Source organism: Mustela lutreola, chromosome 7 (genome assembly GCF_030435805.1).
Source record: "Mustela lutreola isolate mMusLut2 chromosome 7, mMusLut2.pri, whole genome shotgun sequence".
NCBI classification, from domain to species: Eukaryota; Metazoa; Chordata; class Mammalia; order Carnivora; family Mustelidae; genus Mustela; species Mustela lutreola.
The window spans coordinates 45,252,856-45,275,217 of NC_081296.1; the positions used below are offsets into that span (position 1 = coordinate 45,252,856).

The following is a 22,362-nucleotide window of genomic DNA, read 5'->3' on the forward strand; positions in this document are numbered from 1 at the left end:
TTGACACCGCAAGCAAGAGACAGAGCCTGGGCGTCCAGAGTATCTAGGGCTCCCGCTTGCCCCGGGAGGGACCCCGGGCAGGCACTGCGCCACGGGCAGAAGGCTGCGCGCCACTCGGGCCGGGTCTGCGCCCGGGGGAGAAAATGCAGCCGGACGGGTCTGGCAAGCGCGCTGGGGCCCCGCCCCCGCCCCCGGCCCCGCCCCGCCCCGCCGCAGCCGGAGCGGCTACCGCCCCGCACCGCCCCCTCGGTCCCAGCCTGCACCGCCCCCGCGCTGGGCGGGCTCCGCGCGCTTATTCGGCTGGGGGCAGCGCCGCTGCGGGCCATCCGCCGGCCGCCGCTGCGGGATGCTGCGCTCCACGTCCACCGTCACCCTGCTCTCGGGCAGCGGCGCCGGGGCGCCCAGCAGGAGGGTGAGTAGCCAGGGGCGACTGCCGCCGCCGTCCCGCTTCCCCGACCCGGCCAGGACCCTAACGGGGTCTGGCGTTGGGGACGCGGGAGAGCCAGTACCCTGTTCCCCCCCGCCCCTCACCCCCAGCCTTGACCCGCACCCCCACCACTCTGGACTCAACACTCCCATCCTGTCCCAGCTTCGGCTGTGATCCTCTGGACGGCCAGCCACCGGCTCGTGGAGCTTAAGGGACTTTCTGGAATTCCCAGAGATTTTCTTTCCTTCCTGTCTCCTCTCTTAGGCCACGTTAATTGGTGGCACGAGTTTAAAAAGCAAGGGGGAAACATTCCTGCATTTCCTTACTTGAGGTTCAAAGGGAATGAATGTCTTTAACACCCAACTTTGCCTCCTTTCGGCGATTGAACAAAAGGTCACTTGTCCCCACTGGTGATAGTATAACACCAATTCTGGAGTGAGCTTAGCTAAAGTGTGGGCTTCACCTTACAACAGCGAGATCAGTAGCAGGTTCCCCAGGAGCCCAGTGGTATGGAACTCGGATTTCTGCAAACCACTTTCTTCGTTCTGATTTAAATACCAGCACAGGGGCTGCGGAGGTAGCCCAAGGAGCCCTGGGCCCCATCTACAGGAAGGCTGCACTTTAGAAGCACTCTGTTTCTCCCTCACCTTGGTTGCATTTTTTCTTACCTCTCCAGATGCTCTGTGAAATGATGCTAGGCTCATGCAGGTTGCACCTGTCCGGTTCTGTATCTCTTCCAAGATCAGGCCTCAGAGTGCCCTGCCAGGGGCTGGCCTTGTGGCTGCTTAGTTCATCCCTTTCTCACAGTACTTATGATATCTATCACTTGGTGCCTCTTTTCTGTGGTTGAGACTTCTCTTATGTTCCCCAAGTTTTAGCTGAACAGATGCTTAAGTCCAAGTCAGGACCCCCTTTGGCACCCCCGACTTCTAGTCTTGCCCACGTGCCTATATGCTTTTCCATACTTCAGACGAGGGACTGACTTACCTTCTGTGCTTTATCTCTAGAAGAAGGTCATTGTGTTACTCTTGGGTGTGGGCCAAGTGATGGATTCTGGGGGGATCTTGTGTGTGTGTGTCTGTGTGTGCAGACATGTAGGACTGACAGAACTCTGCTCGTCTGGTTATTAGCTTTGTAAAGCAACATCCCCATCAGGTCCAAGTGGGTCTCCATCCACAGTCCCAGCCTTACTCCAAGCAGGCATTGGCCTTTTTTCTATGGAAATCCTGCTCAGTTGGAACACAGTTGAGATTGAGAAAGAATGAAGTGACTAAAAATCCAGCCCTGAGCCTGGACAGAGGCATACATGGGACCAGACTGCATGAAAGTGTCAAGGGCCCTTCCAGAAATGGTTGGCTAGATTGGGGGGGGGGGCGCACTGCATCTGGGACTAGCACACTAGATAACCTTTGTGAAGATTGTTTTTTTCAAATGTTTACTGTCAAGTATTTTTTTAGTTGTTAGTGGCACAGTGGACAGACTGTTGAGAAAGCTTTGCCTTTTGATTAAGACAGCCAAAGTACTTTGGGCTAGAGGGGCCAGGGACCCAAGTGGGTCTGTTATGTGGGGCTGTTATGAGCACACAAGTACTGGCACACTTGTTCAGGAAAGAAGATATCTAAAGGTTCTAGGATTCCCTTTAAGATTTCCTCTGCTCGTGATCTACAAATACCACAGATCCTGGCAATGTGTGTGTGTGTGTGGGGGGGGCAAGGTGGGAAGATGGGATCCGTTGATTGATTTTTTTTTTTTTTTAACAACATTTATAGATATCCTGGAGGATACAGGGCTAGGCATTGGGATCCACTCTACCTGTGGAGGCAGTCCTTATCACAGACTACCATCGTACGAAGTGATAGTTGTTATAGTGGGGTACAGTGTTAACAGAGTTGGGTGAAGCTAAAAGGAAGGGTTCTTCCCAAAGCAACTGAGGAAGATCCTCTCTCTTCAGGAGCCATTTGAGTTTGGTTTTGCAGGGTGAATAGGAGTTCGCGGGATGACTGGCATTGGGATACTGAAAGGAGGGAATGTTACTCATTTTAATGTTAAGTCTTGGCATACACTGTATCATAATGGCATATTGAATTTGCAAACACTTATGTTTTTGGTGAAACAAGAATGGGATATCTTGAAAATAAAATTGTAGACCAAGTAATCATAAAAATTGTTCCTGATGTCGAAAGTAGTTTGTCAGTAAACTCTGTGTCATCCTCCCTTTCCTCTTGGATACTGGACAAGTGATGGTCTTGAACAAGAACATGCTAGCCACCATCATAGCATTTCTGTTTTTATTTAAAGAGCTTACCAAATTAGGGACTGTGGGAGAACCAGGCTGTGTTGGTCCAGATAGTCAAGCCAGCTAGAAATGGTGGTGACAGCTGACACTGAGCAGGGAGTTTTCTGAGTCAGCCAGCCAGGGTGGTGTAGCTGGATCAGACTATCACAGGTTATTCCCTGTCCCATGGCTGCCACCGACAACTTGTATTTCCTTCTTATCTGAAATCATCTCTCAAAGGAAAAAAAAAAAACTGGTGGGAAAGTAATTTCTCTCAGCTGATAAGCAAAGAAGCATTTATGGAAGCCAACCAGCAAGGGTTGTGGAAAAAAAAAAAATCTACCTTCAAACCAGTTGTGCACTAAAAATAGTTTTATCTATGGCAACGGCAGGAAGATAGATTGGCTGGAGAATAACCACAGACAGCACGATGCCCTTTGAGAGTGCCGGGAAGACGTTTACAAAAACACTGACATCCCTTCTCGATTTTGAAGGGAGTTTTGCAAACGAACTTAATCCCACTGAATGAGCCTTTTGAAATGAAAGGTCCGCTGTGTGGCCAGGTTGTATGTGTTGAGGGGGGAAGGCACATGTTGCTTCGTGCAGCCAAATGCTTTTGGTGAAGCTGTTCAGCTGGGGTGGCGAGAGACCGAGATCTGTCAAGGGTTTCCTCCAGCACCACGCCAGTCTTGATAATGAGAGATTGTTGGCTGGTGTGATGGGTCGTGATCCCTCAGTGGTTCATAAAAAGAAAAACAAAACAGAAGCAAACCCAAAAAAGGCCAGAAGATAGGACTGTCTTGCTGATCTTTCTGTTTGGCAAAGGTGTCCTCTGTCCAAACCCAGCTGGCCTGCTGGTCCTCCCTCCTTAGCTAACACACACTCTTCTAGGACACATTTCTATCTGGTTGGCTCAGAATAAAGAATTTTCTTCAGCTGGCCAGTGAATGGGTCACACAGGTATTTACTTCCTTTTCACAGAAACATCTGTGTGCATAACCTCTGTATCTGTGGGCTCCGAGGAAGGGACGTTGGACTCTGGGGCCTCAGTGTCCGGTGGAAGGAAGCTAGTGGCGGCACCCACCAGGAATGGGTGGGCAGGGGGCCCACTGCCCCCAGAAAATAGGCAGGCTCCTCAGCAGGGCCCCCTGGACCCAGCCCTTGACAGGCCAAGTTGCAAAGTTTTGGAACTGGGGCATCCTTAGGACTTAGCCAAAAAGCCTCTTTTGTTTAAGTGTGACAGTTGTAGGTTCAGAAAAAATGTCCCAACCTCTGTGCTTTGGTTCACCCAACTTGCTGTGTCAGAGGAAGGATGAACAGACCTTGAGTCTTGGGGGCACTTAGGACACTTGATTTCCTCAAGATGGTGAACCCATGGTGCTTCTGCAGAGGGTATGAAGTGGGATTCTGGACCCTTCCTTGTCTTCAGTGTCCTGTGAGAGGGCTGCATACGTGGTCTGTGTCACAGTTCACCTGCCCTGTGTACCCATGCCTGAGCAAGAACCCCAATGCCTGAGCTTCTGATCACTTGGAAAAGCCTTTCAGGTCAGCCACCTCAAAAATGGTCTAGTTGTGCTCGAGGAGTTGTGGATCCAGGACTAACGAACCAGAGACCATGTTGAAAAGCTTCCATCTGAAATACTTTAAGCCATTATGTGTGTCTTGGTCTTCGAGCTTCCGGTGGCTGGCTACCCCAGCCGAAACAGTTCTGATGTTCTCCAGCATGCAGAAGAGGGACACGGGGCTATTTCCCTCTGTCTTGCTGTCGCTGAGTGATTATTTCCTAAATTTCAGTCATACTGCTGACTCTTATTTGTACTTTAAGGCCAGAGTGCCCTTTCTAAAATGCAACTCCCAGTCAGCTGATGAACCCACTTCAGGAGCCTTCCTTAGTCCTACCAGCAACAAGTCCAAATTCCATACTCGAGCATCCAGGCCTTTCTGATCTGGCCTTTGCCTTCCTTGTCCCCTTCCCACACATTTTCCAGATAATCCACATTGCTTGCCATCCCCCAAGCTTTCCATGCTGTTCCTCATCTCTTTCATGCTTCTTTGAGGAGGGGTCACCTCCTCCAGGAAGCCTCCTCCTTCGCCTTTTCCGTGTTTCCCTGGAGGCCTGTACACCCGGTTATTGTTTACATTGTCTGTGATTAACTACTGAGGAGAGGGGTTAGGGACCCTGCCTCCCCAAGCCTGGTGTAATTGGTGCTTAAAAAGAGAATGGGGTCACTGGGGTCCTACAGGGGCCACAACTCATACTGAATTGGCAAACAAGAAACAAGGAAGAGAAACTTGGGATAAAGCCAGCCTGTCACCTCTGGCCCACCTGGGCAGGAAGCAGGTGACAGACAGTTGGGAGTGCTGGTCCAGCTGAAGAGTATGACAGTTCTGGGAAGGCCTCCAAATAGTTGCCCCATCCTGTTGCACAAGTTGACGTCTCATTCCTTTGGTTAAGTCAGTGGTTCTCAACCCTGGTTATACATAGAATCACTGAGAAGCTTAAAATATCTGTGCCCAGGCCCCACCCCAGACAGTTTAAACAGGAACCTCTGAAAGTAGAGAGTAATACCCGGGTTTTTCAGGAAGCTCCCCAGGTGATTCTGATGTGCAGCCAAGAATAGGAACCACTTCTTGAATCATAGCTGTCTTCTTCGAGCTTTCTTGGAAATACAGACATTCCTGGGATGGTGCTCTGGAAGGTCACCTTGCCTTTGTGGAAGGTCAAGGTGGAGGTGGGTGCAGAGTGGGGAGAGGGGTTCCTAACACTCCAGGTCACACTGGTATTTCTGCGCATTCACTGACCTGCATTTTCTCTCTGCATGTTGGCATTCCTGGGCACATTGTGTGCCTGTATAGAAGTGAGCCGGTGAGGATAGGCAGGAGAGATCACTGTCCTTATATTTATGAATTTTTGTCCAGAGTCCATCCCAACACAGGAAAGAGGGGCTTGAGAACCCCTTATACCACCTACAAAGAGTCCAAGTCTGCAGATCAGCTCGTGCCGCCTGGGCCATATTTGGCCCTCTTGGCTTGTTTTGTATGCCTCTGAGATAAGAATAGCTTTTCCAGTGGCCTGCAAAACCTAAATATTTCCTATCTGGCCCTTTACAGAAAAAATCCGCCCCACTCTGATGGAGTGGACCAGGTCTGCACGTTCAGGACCACAGGGGAGCTAAGAGGTCAACTCCAAGAGGCGTACCTTGCTCCACACAGTCTGACCCACATAGTCCAGAGGCCTTATAATTGGGCCAAGTAGAGTGTGGTGCCTGTGTTCCGAGCCACAACACAGGAACCACACCTCCTGTTGTTAGGTGGAACTGGGCAGGAAGCCACCGTCAACGAGTGGACCAGGCCTTAGAGAAATGGAAATGCATGTGGCTAATTTCCTTAGGGAAATACATCTCTGGCAACTCATGAGCACCCCGCCCCCTCTCTGGGTCATCTTCTCCACCCCTTTTTATTTGATGATACTTTTCTCTTGGGTGAGCCCATGTGGTGAAGCCAAGAGCATGATGGTATGTGGCTCCCCAGTTTCTCCTGTCAATGGAGACCAGCCTTCTGCCTCCACAGTGGGGGTGGGCAGAAACAGGGCCCCAGAGGATCTGCCTAGCTCCCGGGTGCCCTGAGTTGCAGACAAGGGCTTGGTTGTGTGATTCTTGTGGAGGAGGCTTGAATAGTATCTGTGACTCCCTTGATGTCCCTCCCAAGGGGGTTGGTTTGAAGAAGGTAGAAGGCGCTCTGGGGAGTTTCAGATATATTTGCCTTACTGCGTTTTACTCCTACTGGTATTTAATTTACTGAGTGAATACCTATTATGTGTTGATACTATGCTAAGCCCAAAGGGTGACAAAAGCAATTAAAGCATAAAGCTTGCGTGATCTCTTCCCCTATTTCCCAGCCCCCCTTCAGTCCATGTTGCAATGCATGGACTGTAATAGGAAGTGCCCAGAAACTGCTGTTGAATCACTTAACTCAGATTTGAGTGTTAGTCCCTTCCTGCAAAGAGGTGGATGACTCCTGATTGTCTTCCACTAGAGACCTTGCTTCTCCATCAGGCCTTTCTTTGTAGCTTGTTAGAATTTGGCCCCTACCTGTCTGTTTTCCTTCCCCACTCTAGTGTAGGTTGTAGACCCACTTAATGTTCTCAGAACATTCTCACATCTGTGCCTTTGGCCTGGAGCAAATGCCTTGCCTCATAGTTGTTTGCTTTTGCGATGATGGATTCTCCAAATCTCAATGAACAACAGAGTCTTTCCTGTCTTTCTATACCCAGCTCAAATGTCATCTCCAGGAGCCTTTGATATACTCCCACCTCCGATTAAGACCATTGTTCCTTTTATATTCCTACTCCTTTGTAAGAAAGTGCAATTCCACCAACCTTAACCACCAGGCTCCCCTGCCTTTCAGGACCTTATACTGGTAGTGTTAAGTGTTCCTATGTGCCTTTTTTGGGTGTTTTTTTGGATGCTGAGCTCTTGGGAACATGGCTGTTTCTTTTTCATCTTGGTACTCTCATTGCCCTTAATAGTATTTTATAAGAGTGGGTGTTCCATAACCTAATGATGAAATACACTGAGTCCACCTTCCTGCTTTTGATTCACTACAACAGACCATTCCTTGTAGGGACAACTAATCCAGTAGCTGTGGTGTTCAGGGTAAGAAAGATTTAGTTCTTCTCATTGTTCATAACATAGGGCTGAGCCAGCTGCTGTGGGAGTCCTGGGAATAAAGGACCCTGCCCTTCTCAGGTACTGCCCAGCCTTGGCTGCTCTGGAGATCATGTATCAGCATCATAAAATGCTAAAAGAGAGATAAGCTACCCTGCCTTGATCTTACTCAGGGGGAAATTTTCCCACGGGGAGATTGCCTGAAAGTGAATGAATGAATAAAGGAGGTAAACTACACCAGGTCAACTTAGTGGGTTCCTTCAAAGGTTACTTAGTGCTTCTGTTGAGGAATTCAGGATATTTTCTAGACCTCTGGGTGGTTCTCTTTGCTGCTCATGAGGCACTCCTGTGGATCTAGGAAAGCTTGATCTGTCTCTGTTTTTTCTAGATACAGTGTCTCTCAATCTTTATTATTGCTATCACTGCTATTATTTTTAATTAAAAAATTTACACAAAATTCCACAATTTACAGGATGATGGTTGCATCTAGGTAATAATACAAATATCTCATACCAATAGAGGCTTCCTATGTGGCGACTTGGAAGAGTTGGACACAATGTGGGAATCCCACTTTATAGGGACAACCATCACCACTATCCATTGGTTGTGTTTCCTTCAAGATTTTTTTTCCATAAATCTATGCAAATTATCAGAGTGTATTTAAAAAACAAAAATGAGATGATTATTCACATTTTTCCCTGCAATTTCCTTTTTTTTTTTTTTCCCCACATGACAACACATTTGACCATCTTAGGAAGGCGTCTGATCTTCTTCCATGCTGGGTTTCCACTGTGTCTGTGCAGTCTGTCCATCAGCGGGTCAGTACTGATGAGAGAGTGCTGGCCCCATGTGTAGCCCGTACCTTACAGCACCTCTAAGGACAAGAGTAAACATTGGACTCAGGGGCTGGCTGTGACTTCAAGAACCCGCTACTGTTGCCAGATAGTTTTGAAGTCAAATGTGTGATTCTACAGGTTCCTTTTAGGTTTGTTCATTATCTCTCCCAGGGAAAACTGATGGCTTAAGGGAAATACATTCTATTTCTCGTAGGGTTTTGTCATTCCCCAGGGTACACTTGGCTCAGTGTTGAGTGCTGCAGGAAGTATGCTGAGGTATAGCAGGGTTCTGGGTGGACGGATCAAGAACTGTCTCAAACAGGGGAGGGATTCAGTACACTTTTGGGTGATTGGACCAGTGGAGTCCCTTCTGGGCTTTGTGCCCTCTTTGGTCTTTATTCTGAAAATTACATTAGGGACCAATCACCCTCCAAAAAGGCATCACTTACAGTAGATCCATGACCAAATTGTTGTTTCATGAAAAGCAGAACCATAAAGCCGAGCGGGACTATTTCTTTTTGGAACTTACAGGATGATGGTTGCATCTCGGTAATAATACAAATATCTCATACCTATAGAGGCTTCCTATGTGGCAATTTTCCTTTTATCTGCATTTACACTTGAGATTCAAAGAGATTGAAAACCTTGCCCATAGTCAGCACAGCCAGGAGGCATTGATATCTGTAGGTGTGGGCACTTGTGCAAGCGTGTGTGTGTATTTACCCATGTGTATGTGTGTACACGCGTGTGTCTGGAGTGGGGTGGAGGAGGAGAGCACTTCCTTTTCTCTGCAGGATGGTGCTGCCGATTAGATCAGCCTATCACAGAAGATTGTTGGCTATCACAGACTTGGGTTGCCTACCTGCTGTGAGTCCCACTTTGGTGTTTGTGGAAATGCCAGCTCGTTTCGACCAGTCCAGGTCAGGGGTTTGCCTCCCCTGGAGGAAATTTGATTCCCTGTCTGTGCTCTTGGCTGTCCGTGAAGAGAACTGCCTCCTGGCTGGAATGGGTGGTTTGTCCCTGGCCAGCAGGACTAGCAGTGAGTTTCGAAGGGTTCAGTGCCAAGTTGGCCACATCAGGGGCAGTGAATGCTCTGGGGCTTCTGGGGGATGTAGCTTGCCCAGCGGAGGGTGAGGATGGAGAATAATTATGAAACCAAGTCATTTAGTTGAAGGAGCTGGGGTTTTTAAGTCCGGAGGAGAAGACGTTCAGAGGGAAGGAGGCCAGTGTAGAGGAAAGGGAATTCTGTTGCCATCTCTGAGGGCAACCCTGGGTCCCTTAGATAGGAGTTCAGTGGGAAGATGCAAGTTCCTCATCAGGAAGTTGGTGACACTGGGGAGCAAAATGGGATGTCTCGAAGGGAGGTGACAGTGTATAAGGAAGTGCTAACACGTGTCCCACGTGGGCGCTCTTACCTGCAGATGGAAAATGCTATCCTTAGTCTCAGCGTCCACCTGCCAGGTACATGGGTGCATGTGGGGGTTCCTTTCTAGGCTGGCAAAGATCCTTACAGCCCTATCCCATTCTGGGTGTCTAGGCTGCAGGGTAGTTCTGCTCAGAGACCACCCTCTGGACCCGTGTGGACCCGAGACCCTGCAAACACGGTTAGGGCTATATTAATCTGCGAGTGCTGCTGTAAGAAGTACTGCCAACCACCGGGCTCAAACAACAGACATCTATTATCCCATAGTTTTGGAGCTGGAAGTCGAAAATCAAGGTGTTGACAGGGTTGGCTCCTTAGAGGGCTGTATGGGAGGGAGCCATTCCAGGCCTCTCTCTCTAGCACGTTCACATGGTGGTGGTCTCCCTACATGTGTGTCTTTCTTCAGGTTCCCTTTTTATAAGGATATCACTCATTTTGAATTAGGCCCCTGATGACCTCATTTCAACTGGATAACCTCTATAAAGAGCCTGTTTCCAAGTAGGGTCATGTTCTGAGTTACCAGAGGTAAGGCTCCAACACAGGAATTATGGGAGGACACAATGCGGTCTATAGCAGGGACAAGCAGCACTCCCGTGAGCCAGGCCCACATGGTTATGGGCTGGGTACTCTGCATGCTGCTGGGACCCTCTCTGGGCTTTTCCAGTGGCCCAGTCCCTTCTCCCTGGGAAGTCAGAACAGGACCAGCTGTGACATTAGGGTGAGGTAGACATAGGTGGCATTAAGTACAGTCTTGTTGGGCAGACATCGCCGCCATTCACCTGCAGAACGTTTGTATCTTCTCAGACTGAAACTCCATATGCATTGAATAATAACTCTCCATTCCTCTGTGTCCCCAGCCCGTAGCAATTACCATTCTGTTCTCTGTCCCCGTGCATTTGACTATTCGAGGTAGCTCAGATACGTGGAGTCCTACAATATTGGTCTTTGTATGATTGGCTTCTTTCATGAACCATAACGTCCTTAAGGTTCATCATGTTTCAGTGTGTGAGAATTTCCTTCCTTTTTAAGGCCAGATAACATTCCGTTCTATGTAGATCCCATGGTTTATTTATCCGTTCAGCCACTGGTGGACGTTGGTGTTGTTTCCACCTTTGGGTTGTCGTGCCTAATGCTGCTATGAACACGGACTTTTAAAAAAACTTTGTGCTTAGGCATGTTTGTGTCTGTTGGAGAAAGATCTGACAGGAGCCCCCGAGAAAGCACCTTTACAGCCCAGACACCCGGTGTGTGTTTTGACCTTTGCATGTGAACTATGACTATTCTGTACGTGTTGTTATAGAACCTGAGCCTTTCAAAAAAAAAAAATGTTTGAGGGGAACCTCGATGGCTCAGTCATTAGGCGTCTGCCTTCAGCCCAGGTCATGATCCCAAAGTCCTGGGATCAAGTCCCGCATGGGGCTCCCTGCTCAGCGGGAAGCCTGCTTCTCCCTCTCCACTCCACCTGCTTGTGTCCTCTCTCTCGCTCTGTCTCCCCCTGTCAAATAAATAAATAAAATATTTAAAAAAATGTTTGAATGCAATGAAATTACTTGGTCATGTCCTTGTTTTGAGGATCAGGGTGGTGCGTGCCCCATCTGGGCCAGGCAAAGGCTGGCCTTCGCCTCAGGTTCCCCTGCGGGGTGGGTGACATCACCTCCTTGCTCAGCAAGGGAAACAGGCTCTGGGAAGCACAAGGTCACTCAGCTCTTTCTTCCTCAAAGGCGGGTTCATAACTGGCTTCTCCTCTGCGTCTCTCTTAGGCGAATGTCTGCAGACTGCGGCTGACCGTCCCCCCCGAGAGTCCGGCCTCAGAGGCAGGTCAAAAGAAGACTGAAAGAAAAGAACAAGTAAGCCGTCTCTGAGGCAAAGCTCTGACAAGTTCTCACCTTGGCACTCCTTTTATTTTAACCCCGGCCCCCGCCCGCCCTCCATCCAGGCTATTCACAGAGTCTGAATGTCCGCGACGCTGCTGATGAAAAGGCCCTCTCGACCTTCCACCCCATCTTCCATCTTCCCAGACGTCAGACCGCCCTGCCTGGCTGGCCCTGCCAGCCTCGTCCTGCCCCTACCCTTGTTTCTTGGTGAATGCTGGCTCTGGGAGGCCTCGAAGCTGTCGGGACGCTGGGCTCGGTGACGGGTGCCATGGCAGGGAAGGGGTTTCTCCAGAAAAAGCCCAGTCCCGTGGAGTCAAAGGGCCCTTTGTGAGCTGCCCGCGGCCGAGCCTTTCTCAGCAGCTGGAGGCGGAAGCCCAGCTCACAGCGAAGGCCGCTGGGAGAGGCTGGGCCTGGCGGGTAGCCTGGGCACAGGGCAAGGGCACTTGGCTAGAGGGCGGAGGAGGTCAGCAGAGGTTTCTGTGCTAAGCACTGGGCTGTGAAGATAAGTCTGACCTTGTCCTTGTCTTAGAGGAGCTCGAAGTTTTTCAGGTGAGACAGACCAATGAACAGTGTTGATGTGCTAGTTCAAGTGTTTGGATCTGGAAGGCAAGGAGAACTCTGGGAACACAGGCAATGGAACAGCTGACTGCCAGGGCTGACACCGAAGCAGAGGCCCAAAGGCTTCGTAGGAGGTGCTGCTTGCCTCTAGGCCTCTTTTTTAAAAAAGATTTTATTTATTCATTTGACAGAGATCACAAGTAGGCAGAGAGGCAGGCAGAGAGAGAGAAAGGAAAGCAGGCTCCTGCTGAGCAGAGAGCCCGATGTGGGGCTTAATCCCAGGACCCTGGGATCATGACCTGAGCCGAAGGCAGAGGCTTTAACCCACTGAGCCACCCAGGCGCCCCTCGTCTCTAGGCCTCTTGTTCCAGGCAGGCCATTTTTCTCACTTGCAGATGGTTATGGGACACCTCCTGGATTCCAGACTCTATGTGTGTGAGCGGAGTATGCGGTTGCTACACTGTAGGTACAGTAGTGAGCAGAGCAGTGAGCAAGAAATGCCTGTCACTCACGGAACTTACCTCTTAGTCAGGGGGAGAAGGAGAATTAAATAATCATATTTTACTTTATTTCTTAAAAAAGATTTTATTTATTTGACAGAGTGAGAGAAAGCACAAGCGGGGAGGGCAGAGGCAGAGGGAAAAGCTTCTTGCTCCCCACTAAGCAAGGAGCCCAATATAGGGCTCGATCCCAGGACTGTGGGAGCGTGACCAGAGCTGAAGGCAGACGCTTAACTGACTGAACCACCTAAGTGCCCCTAAAACATCATATTTTATAGAATTTGGAGGGTAATAAGTGCTGTTGGAGACCAAGCAAGTGAAGGGGACAAGTGTGTTGGGGGGTAGGTGGTCATTTTTCCTGTATATATATTTTGTGTAAGCATAAAACAATAAAATGATATGCGGTCATAGAAGTTTTATAAGTAGAATCATGAGACAGTGACAAGCCTTGCTATGGAGGTGACCACGAGTGCAGCCTCCTGTAAAAAAGGAAGCTCCTCTTTGAGTGGTACATGGTTGATAAAATCCGTAAATTTACTGTTGGTCTTTGTCTCTCCTCCTTCTCTTATGCCCTTCTTCTTCCCATTTTCTACTATGGACAGAGCTCTTTGTACTAATTCAAATGATGAGTGACAGGGGAAGGAGGAAGCAGGGAGGGAGAATGAGGTTATGACTAGAACCAGGCTGTGAGAACGTGACATAGCTTATCTGCGTAAAGAGAAAGAATGAGTCCCAAAAAATGGCTCCAGGTGGGAGCAAGGCGAGTCCGGGGGGAGCCTGTGACCTCCCGTGCCGGAGAACAAGGTGGACACTCACACGGCGGGGCTCATCGCAAGGGACCCAGAAGCCAGTTTGAAGGGGGTCGCACTGCAGTGGCAAAATTGGAATAACGTGAATATCAAAAAGTAATGACAGGATTATGTTTGGACACCTTGCATAATTAAAAAAAAAAGATTCATGAGTGTATAATAATCATCAGAGATTTAAAAAGGACAAGCTGTTTTCTAGAAATTCGGCTGATAAATTTGGAGAACCTCTCTTTAGTAACTCAGGGGTCGGTTCACCAGTGGATGCCAAGGCTAGCTGGTGGGGGTGGCTGTGGGACAGTATTTTCACATGCTCCCAGCATATTCCCTCATAGGTTACCTCCCGGCTCTGTAGGCAGAATGGTGCCGTCTGGTAGCCAGCATTTCAGCCAAAGCTCCCGTCTAGCTTTCCCAGGAAGGAGGCAGCCTGATCAGTGGGCTTCTGTGGTGACGCAGTCAAGGAGAAGACAGTATCCCTTATGAGACATTCATGCCAGACTTGTTCAGTTATATCGAAAAATAAGGAAACAAAGAAACCCCACATGTGGGACATTCTGCAAAAACAGCTGGCCAAAAGGAGACTAAAGAGAGTTAATGTCAAATATAATGAGTGAACCTTGGTTAGATTCGGGATCAAAAAAAAAAAATCAGGTGAAGTCCTATTGGGATAATTACACGGTTTTGAATCTGAACCACGTATTCGATATTATTGAATAACTGTTAACTTTTCTTACTTGTGATAATGGTACTTTGAACTATTTTCTCAGCCTGGGTGCAGCTTTGGATATTCTCTGAAGAAAAAATTTGGGGGTAAAAGCTCATCCCCAGAATCACCCAGCCAGACACGTGTTGTTGACTAGATGGGGGAGGGGGGTACTCTGCCCCTGGGGGTGGGGAGGGGTGTCCCTTCTGCCCTCTCTGACACCTTTTCTGTCCCTTTTAAGGAGCTGGACCTGAGCTGTGTGCAGGGCCTCATGGACTGCTTAACACATGAGGAATGAGAAGGAGCACTTGTTGAGGAAGCGACCCGGGCTGGAGAGGGTGAAGGACAAGGCCGTAATGGCTAGCCCCACAGGCCCGACAGGGGAAGTGGGGAGTCTGGTGTGTCGGAGTCAGACCCAGGCTGCGTGCCTGGGCAGATGTCTGTGAATGGTCTCTGCTGCTGTGAGGTGCCGCTGAGACGAACCTGGTATTCCCAAGGGAAGCAGGCATGTGTTCCACACCAAGCAGGTGTTGGTAGCCAAGTCCTATACTTTGATTTGTCCATTTAGTCTGAAACCGTGCTTTTCAAACTTTTCCAAGTGATAGGACCCTCTTTTATTTTGTTTTAATCTGAATATTATCACAAGCCTTCCTGTGTAAACCAGAAAAAAGCCTGAGCCCCCTCTCCCCTTGATCCCCCCACCATAACGTTTCCCCCTCAAGGGCTGAGAGGAGCAGCAGGCAGGAGCTGTCAGGGCAGAGCTTGCACCAGGAGGCCTCTTCTCCTGCTGGGTGGACCTGGGGTGCAGCCACGCGCCCTTCTGTGGTGACTCACTGTGAAAGAATCGGGGTAGAGTGGAGGATGAGGGTGGGGCTGGCTGTTTCCCCAGGACTGAAGTCCTTGGGTGGTGTTTGCACCAGAAGGTACTGGTGGTGGCTGTGAGGCTGTCCTGAGTGACTTTGCCACCATGTCCCAGCCAGCCTCTTGCATTTGAGTCACTGGGGTCAAGGGTCAGGCACGGGCAAGGAGGCCCTGAAAGTGACATAGGATTGGCCTCCACCATGCTTGTCCGTCCCTGGGACATGGTGGCCCACAAAACTGCAGGGCGCCAAGAACTCCGTAAGGCCCCCTGTGGAGACAACTTGGGTTTCTGGGAGGAGCCAGGGGTGTGCAAAGGCTGGGGTTCGAAGTTGGCACGGAAGGGCTAGTGGGGAGATGGGAAAGGCCTGACTGGCATCCGATGAGGCAGAACCTGTAGGACATTATCTGGGATCCTGTTCTAGCTGCAGCTGAAGGAGGGCAGGAGGGGGCCTTATTCTCTGACGCCGTCGTGGGTGATGTTTACTGTGTTTCGAGCCCCTGGGATTCCATGGGGGCAGCTGGCCACACACACACACATGCCCCCGCCCGTTGGGCCAAAATCACTACAGAGGAAGCCCTCACCACGGAGGGCTGTAGCGCCTGGCGGATTTTGCCCGGCTTCATGACAGAGTGTTTGGAGACTCCTGGAGGCACTCACCTCAGAGACGTCTTTTTCTGGAGTCCCAGTTCCAGGGGTGTGTGGGGAGGCTTCCTGTTCCTGCCTGCTACTTTTAGTCCTCTTCTAGAAGGTACCCACTGCCCCGTGACTGCCTTTTGCGGCCCCAGATGAGCTCTGAAACAGTTTCTCTGCTACTCCATTTCCTTCTCTTTAAAGGAAGCATAGTAATGCCTGGATGCGAAGAGTAAGGAGCTTCCTGTATGAAAAGACCCAACAGAGTGGCCTGTGATACTGCTTAGAGAGGCAGTGACTCAGTCTCAGACTTTCGAATGCCAAGCACAGTGACCCTTCTTTGCTCTTCTCCCTTAGGCCCTCTGGAAGTTACTCCCCTTCTGGAAACTGCCTGTCCGGCATCTTCCTCTTGGGCTGTGTCCACGGCGTCTTTGTTTGATGTCCTTATGTCCTTCTCCGTAAATCTGAGCATCCCTCCACCCATGTCCTCGGGCCTTGCTTCCTTGCTCTGCAGACTGTACCTCCCAGAGCTCCTTCTTTCCTGGCTGGGAGCCAGCCTCTCTGGGGAGATGCTCACCCTACCTGTCAGCTCTGCCTTCCTCACCATCCTGCTGGTGGCCAGGCCAGTTTGCCATGTCCTCTACGTGGGGTATTTTTAAGAATACAGGTGTCTCATCAGTGCATTACCATTATTTTGGTATTTAAAAATATGTATCTGGATCCTTTATGGGAACAGGCATACCCACAAAGGTTTAGGCTACATGACAGTTTGGAATGGAATGTAGGTAATGGCATTTAGGAAATGTTCCGACCCTATGCTCTCTGTGTGAGCCTCCAGAGGCATCTCTCATGCCCATTGCCCAATGACCAGTGAGAAGGTATGTTTTCTTGCATTTGTGCCTCGTAGGTATTTCCCTCAGAGCCATTTGCAATGGGTGATGTCTTTTTATTTTGTCTCCCAGAGCCCAGCTCCCTGCCTTGCACATAGCAGATGCTTCAAGAATGACTTTTGAGATATATGTAGATATAGATATAGATATTTAAATCTATATGTTTGTTTTAAGTTTCTCAGGGCTGCCATTGCAGAGTACCATGAACTGCATGGCTTAACCAACAGAAATGTCTTGGCTTGCAGTTTTGGAGGTTAGAAGTCTGGGGTCAGGGTGTCAGTCAGCAAGGCCATGCTCTCTCTGAAAGCTCTCAAAGAATCCTCCCTTTGCTTCATCCAGCTGCTGGTGGCTCTGGCAGTCTTTGGTGTGTGGCTGCCTCACCCTAGTCTTTGCATGATGTTCTCCCAGTATGTGTGTGTGTATCTAAATTTTCTCCTTTTTATGAGAGTACCCATTATACTGGATTAGGGCTCTCTCAAATGACCTCATTCTAATTTGCCCTTTCTCCAAATAAGGTCAAATTTGGAGGTAACAGGTTAGGACTCCAACATATCTCTTTTTTTGTAGGACACAGTTCAGCCCAAAACAAGTTTCTTTGAGAATGTTATCTAAAGGGGCGCCTGGGTGGCTCAGTGGGTTAAAGCCTCTGCCTTCCGCTCTGGTCATGATCCCAGGGTCCTAGGATCGAGCCCTGCATCAGGCTCTCTGCTCGGCAGGGAGCCTGCTTCCTCCTCTCTCTCTCTGCCTGCCTCTCTGCCTACTTGTAATCTCTGCCTGTCAAGTAAATAAATAAAATCTTTAAAAAAAAAAAAAAGACAATGTTATCTAAAATTATAGTAACAACTCAAATAATTTAGCTGTGAGATTTTGTTTATATATTAAAAATTGTTAAAAATATGGGAGAGGAAATGTTCTTAGTTTGTGGGTACACATTTCATACTGAGGAGTTGATAAATATGGACTAGAATGTTTATAAAATTGTTAAACATTAAAATTCAAATTGGTGTACATTATAGTGAAATTAACCCCCATCACTTCGAAAGAATTTCATGAATGTATGTATCCATTCCTATGCAAACCTGTATGTAGTGTATTCTTGGACACACACAACACACAGCAGCAAGAGAACTCACACCAGCTATTACAGATTTATCAGCTAAATCAGGGTCTCACTGCATACTTGAATTTTAGTGAGACCGACTTGAGCTCTGCTGATTGAGTCTGTGGGATGGTGAAGTCTTGTGCAAAGCAACAAAGTAATTTGAGGCAGATGATATTGTCTTTTTTTTTTTTTTTTAAAGATTTGTTTATTTCACAGAACACAAGCGGGTGGGGGGGGGGGAGCAGCAGGCAGAGGCAGAGGGAGAAGAAGGCTCTCTGATGAGCAAAGAGCCTGATGTGTGGCTCGATCCGAGGACCCTGAGATCATGACCCGATCTGAAGGCAGACATTTAATCCACTGCGCCACCCAGGCACTCCAAAGCAGATGATATTTTCAGTAGCTGCTAACATTGCACCACTGTAGGTGTCTGTTAGTGACCTGTGTTTTTACAGAAATGGTCTCTCTTCAGATCCTTAAGAACTCCAGTGAGGGAGAGCAAGTACATGTATATGTATGTACGCAAAGTTGAGAACTTTCATAGCCCAGTATGTTTCAAAGGAGCAAACCCTTGCCATTTAGCTTTACAGTCTTTCCCTTTAAAGCCCTAGATGAGTAAGCGTGCTAAGTCCTCGTCCTTGGTGTGACTGTTTATACAACAGCAGTGGCTGTTGCCAGGGGAGGGAGCGTGCTGCCAGCATTCGGATTGGCGCTGGGGCCGCCCTGATGGTGTGCGGGACTCCGTGCGCCTCTCGGAGATAGCAGCCCCGGAGGATGGGAAGAGGCCCGAGTCCTGGTTCTGGTTCCCTCACCCGCCACCATGGAGGACGGGCCAGACAGGGCATCTCTGGGCCTCGGTTTCCTCTCTAGCAAACATAGGTGTTAGCCTGGAGGCAGCGTTTTTCCAGATCTCTTTAGCTGTCGAACTCTGTATTCAGCTGAATAGGTAGGGAAGTCCATCAGTAAAAGAGGGAGAGCCTAGGGGCTGTGGTTTCCAGCAAGCCCAGGGCTGTGCCACCTGCTCTAGCGGTCTCTCCTTTCCACTCACCACCCGCCGCCCCCCGGCCCCAGTCTTGTCAGACACCAAGGACAGCTGGGGTACCGTTTACAAATGCACTGGACTGCACAGCTCTTTTCTGGTTTTTGACCTCCTGAATTGTGATTTCGCCCTCGGAAGAGCAGCAAGGCCAGTTGAGGGGTGAACATCTCACTGTCCCGGACAATTGGATGGCTGTGATGCAAAGAGCAAAAGGACCCAAGAAGAGAGAGGCAGACGGACAGAAGCCTCCCGACGAATGCATAGACTCTAGCTGGACCCCAGATACTCAGAAATGGAAAGCCCCCACCTCTAATCATGTCTCCAGGTAGCCCCAGCAGCATGCACGGGGTTTTACATATATTGTGCTGTGTATTTCCAGAACGACCCTGCAAGGTGGGTGGTTTTCTCCCCATCGTCCTGTTCAGGACGCTGAAGCTCTGTGCGGTGAGTAACTTGCACAAGGCCAGGCAGCTGGTACTCTGGATTCGCAGCTCCAGTTTGGTCTGTGCCTTGGCCGTGTTGCCATGGGAACGTCCACGCTCACACCTTCTCTTATCAGGGAAGGTCTATGGAGGATATTTGTATTTTATCAGTCAAGGTTACCTGACGTGTGTACTACAGGACTGAGTTCCAGCCAATTAGTTCCTGATTTTGCCCTCCGGATAGTCTTTTCTTTTCCCTGGGGTTGCTGGGCCTAACCAGCTGTTGTCTGCGTAGAAGCGGGAAGGTGATAGCTTTAAAAAGTTACCTCCTATCGGGAGACTATTATTAGAACTACACTCCCTTTGGTATTTCTGGTTGGCTACAAGTTGTTCTACTCCTTCTTTTTAAGCATAAAAAATGATCGGTCTTTGTCCAAGCATGAGTTTCCTATTTTATATAAAATGGTCTCTTCCGTCTGTGAGATTCTCAGAAATAACAAATACCTTAATAAGCCGGAGATGGCCATTTCTTTGAGGAGACTGGGCTGTCTCTCCCCTCCCTATTTGCCAGGCTGTGGGAAGGCCTCTCAGGGTAGGTGTCGTGTTCATTTTTGTCACAAGGAGATGAAACCGTGTCAATTGTGAGTCATGGCTGGGGACTCCTAATTTTTTTTTTTTCAAGATTTTATTTATTTGACACAGAGAGACACAGTGAGAGGGGAAACAGAAGCAGGAGGAGTGGGAGAGGGAGAAGGCTTCCTGCCGAGCAGGGAGCCCGATGAGGGGCTCGATCCCAGGACCCTGGGATCGTGACCTGAGCCGAAGGCAGACACCTAACAACTGAGCCACCCAGAGGCCCCTCCTCATTTGCTAGGCTGGACACACGGGTCAGACAGGTCAGAGCACATTCCTGACAGTGTGGTCCTCTGCCTGCAAGGTGGGTAGGACACCCCTGGCTCAGCTCAGCCATCCCTGGGTCAGCTGCTGCCCTCTGGCTGGAAGAAGTGGGTCAAGGCAAAAGGTTTTGGAGATAACTTGGCTTCCAGTCATTTAGTTCATGTCATCGTCCGTCTAAGTCGCATTGGCAGCCTGGACAGGAGACCAGCTGCCCATCCTGGCCTCTGGGGCTAGGGGCTGCCTGGGGCAGGTTACCACCATTGGTTTGAATTTATGTTAAACTGTGTGTGTCTGAAGGTATTTCTTCCCTGAGAACACTTCTTGACCAAAGGATTTTCTTCCTTTGCACAGATGAGTGTTTTGCATGACCAGATGCTCCAAATCTTTCCAATATTCTGTCTTCCCTCTTCTTTCAAAATGTACTTATTGAGCGTCTCTTTATGTCGAGTATTGGGAATAAAATGGTGAATATGGCAGCTCTAGTCCCCGAATTATGGAGTTTATCTCATGGGAAATCCTTTATTTGGAGTTAGGGTTTGGGAAATATGGTCTGGCTCTTTCAGCAGCCCTAAAGCCCTTGCAGTAGGAATGTAGGCGGCGTTACTTTTCTGTAGTTTTTCCTCCTTTTGAAGGCACTTTCTGGTACATTCATCTCTGGTAGAAGAGCCTGTCGGTAAATTTTCGGCTGTGAGCACATCCCGGGGAACAGTTTAACTGAGAGATTCTCTGTATGTTTCTCTGATTCTGCCTGTTGTTAATTACACTGCATCTCACGTGGGGGTTATGGATGCGTTTTGGTCAGATGGTAGTTTTTCCCGTCTTTGGCGCCAACTCTCTTTTCATTTTGTGCCTTTGTTCGGGTGTTGGTTTTCAAAGCAGTTTTGCCTAGTATTGTTTCATGTCCGAGGGGCTTTTCATAGGCCAACTATATTTTTAAGAATTTGATATTTTAATACCAACCAAGCAGCATTAGAAAGAAGTTAAAAAAAAAAAAACAACAACTTTTAATTACAGAGAATTTCCAACGTATACAGGAGGAGACCGAATGGGATGCTGAATCACTGACCCTTCACCCAGCCCCAGAGCTCTCAAACCAGGCTCAGTCCTGCCCTGTCTGCACTCTCATCCGTTTCCTCTGCCCGTATCCCAGATATCATAAATATTTAAGCATGTTTCTCTGAACGATAAAGGCTATCTCTTAATACAATCCCAGTGCTGTTATCGTGCCTAAAAAACTAATATTTATCTTATAGGGAGATATTTTAAAGGACCTGAGAGGAAAAATACGCAGCCACAGACACAGTGCTAAACATGGCAGTTCTTTTTTCCATTTTTTTTTTCCCCATGTCCCACAACATGCAGACATATTGTCAGAACGATAGCAGTCTTAGGCTCCTTTGCCACTGCTTTGATAGGAATTTTATGACCGGGGCAAAATCAGTTCCCTGTTCCTCCCTCTAAGAAAAGCAGAGGATGTTCCCTCCGGCTGGGCCATATTGACATAATCTGGAAAAGTCCCCAGAATTTCTTCCAGCTTCTAAAGCTCCCTCTTCATTCAGCAAATATTTATTGAGAAAGTCACTAAGTGTCTATCAGGGATTATGATAGAAAAGAAGACCGTAAGGCCCAGCGAATAGACAAGCAGGCCTTCCGTGTATGATGATACCAATACCCTGTTGTGGTTATGAGGGTGCAGAGACCTAACCAGTCTGAAGGGTGAGTGAGGACGTGCTCGACGGGGAGACATTTTGGCCCAGCCATGGGCACTGCACACAGAGGGAATGGCCCATGTAGTGCCCTGTGACAGGAAGGAGGTTGACTGATAAAGGACAGAAAGGAGGTTGGGGGTGAGGGCCCGAGGGAAAGATGGAGCTCAGGAGGCTGGATGGGAGCCTGCCGTGCTGAGCCTGCCTCTTCCCAGTGCCCCTGACAGGACTGGGACCCCAGCTCTCGGCTGCCCTGCCCCTGAGGTCTGAGCTGCCCCATGGAGACGTGAGATTCAGTTTCACTCCTAACTCTTAGCTATTTTGAAGATTTCGTGGTCAAAGGGAAGAGCTTAGATTTGGGGAGATGTCCTCAGGCACTTAATGTCGCCATCTTGGAAGAACTAATAATATTTATGTGGTCGGGTTACTGTGAGGATGAGAGAAGATGCTGCACAATAAAACAGACAAATACTTGTCCCCTGCTCGCTCTTCATCAACCTTCCCCTCCATTTCCCTGTCACACTGCCTGGGGAACCCTCTCTATGTGGAGTGACCCGTGAGGATGGCCCTGCTCCCGAGCAGAGTCCTGGGCTGGGCCCTTCTCTGGGCTCTTTATTTAGACCCTGGCTTTGTAAGAACTTTTTTAGTTTTTGGAAAATTGAAATGTAAGTTATTCATTCAAAAATGATGTCCCCTCCCCCCTCACACTTTCTTCTGGTTAAAAATCTAACCCACAGAAGCATAAGGG

At 49.0% G+C, this 22,362-nt stretch overlaps 1 protein-coding gene across 3 annotated transcripts in view; it reads left to right on the forward strand.

Moving 5' to 3' along the window:
* Nucleotides 1-237: 237 nt before the first annotated feature.
* MYZAP (myocardial zonula adherens protein) overlaps nucleotides 238-22,362 on the forward strand; it is a 90,135-nt gene continuing 68,010 nt past the window's right edge. For all 3 annotated transcript variants that reach the window (XM_059180618.1, XM_059180619.1, XM_059180620.1), the window contains exons 1-2: nucleotides 238-412; nucleotides 11,389-11,475. In XM_059180618.1, coding sequence (XP_059036601.1) covers nucleotides 347-412; nucleotides 11,389-11,475 — 153 coding nt within the window. In that variant the 5' untranslated portion in view covers nucleotides 238-346. The remainder of the gene's footprint in view (nucleotides 413-11,388; nucleotides 11,476-22,362) is intronic.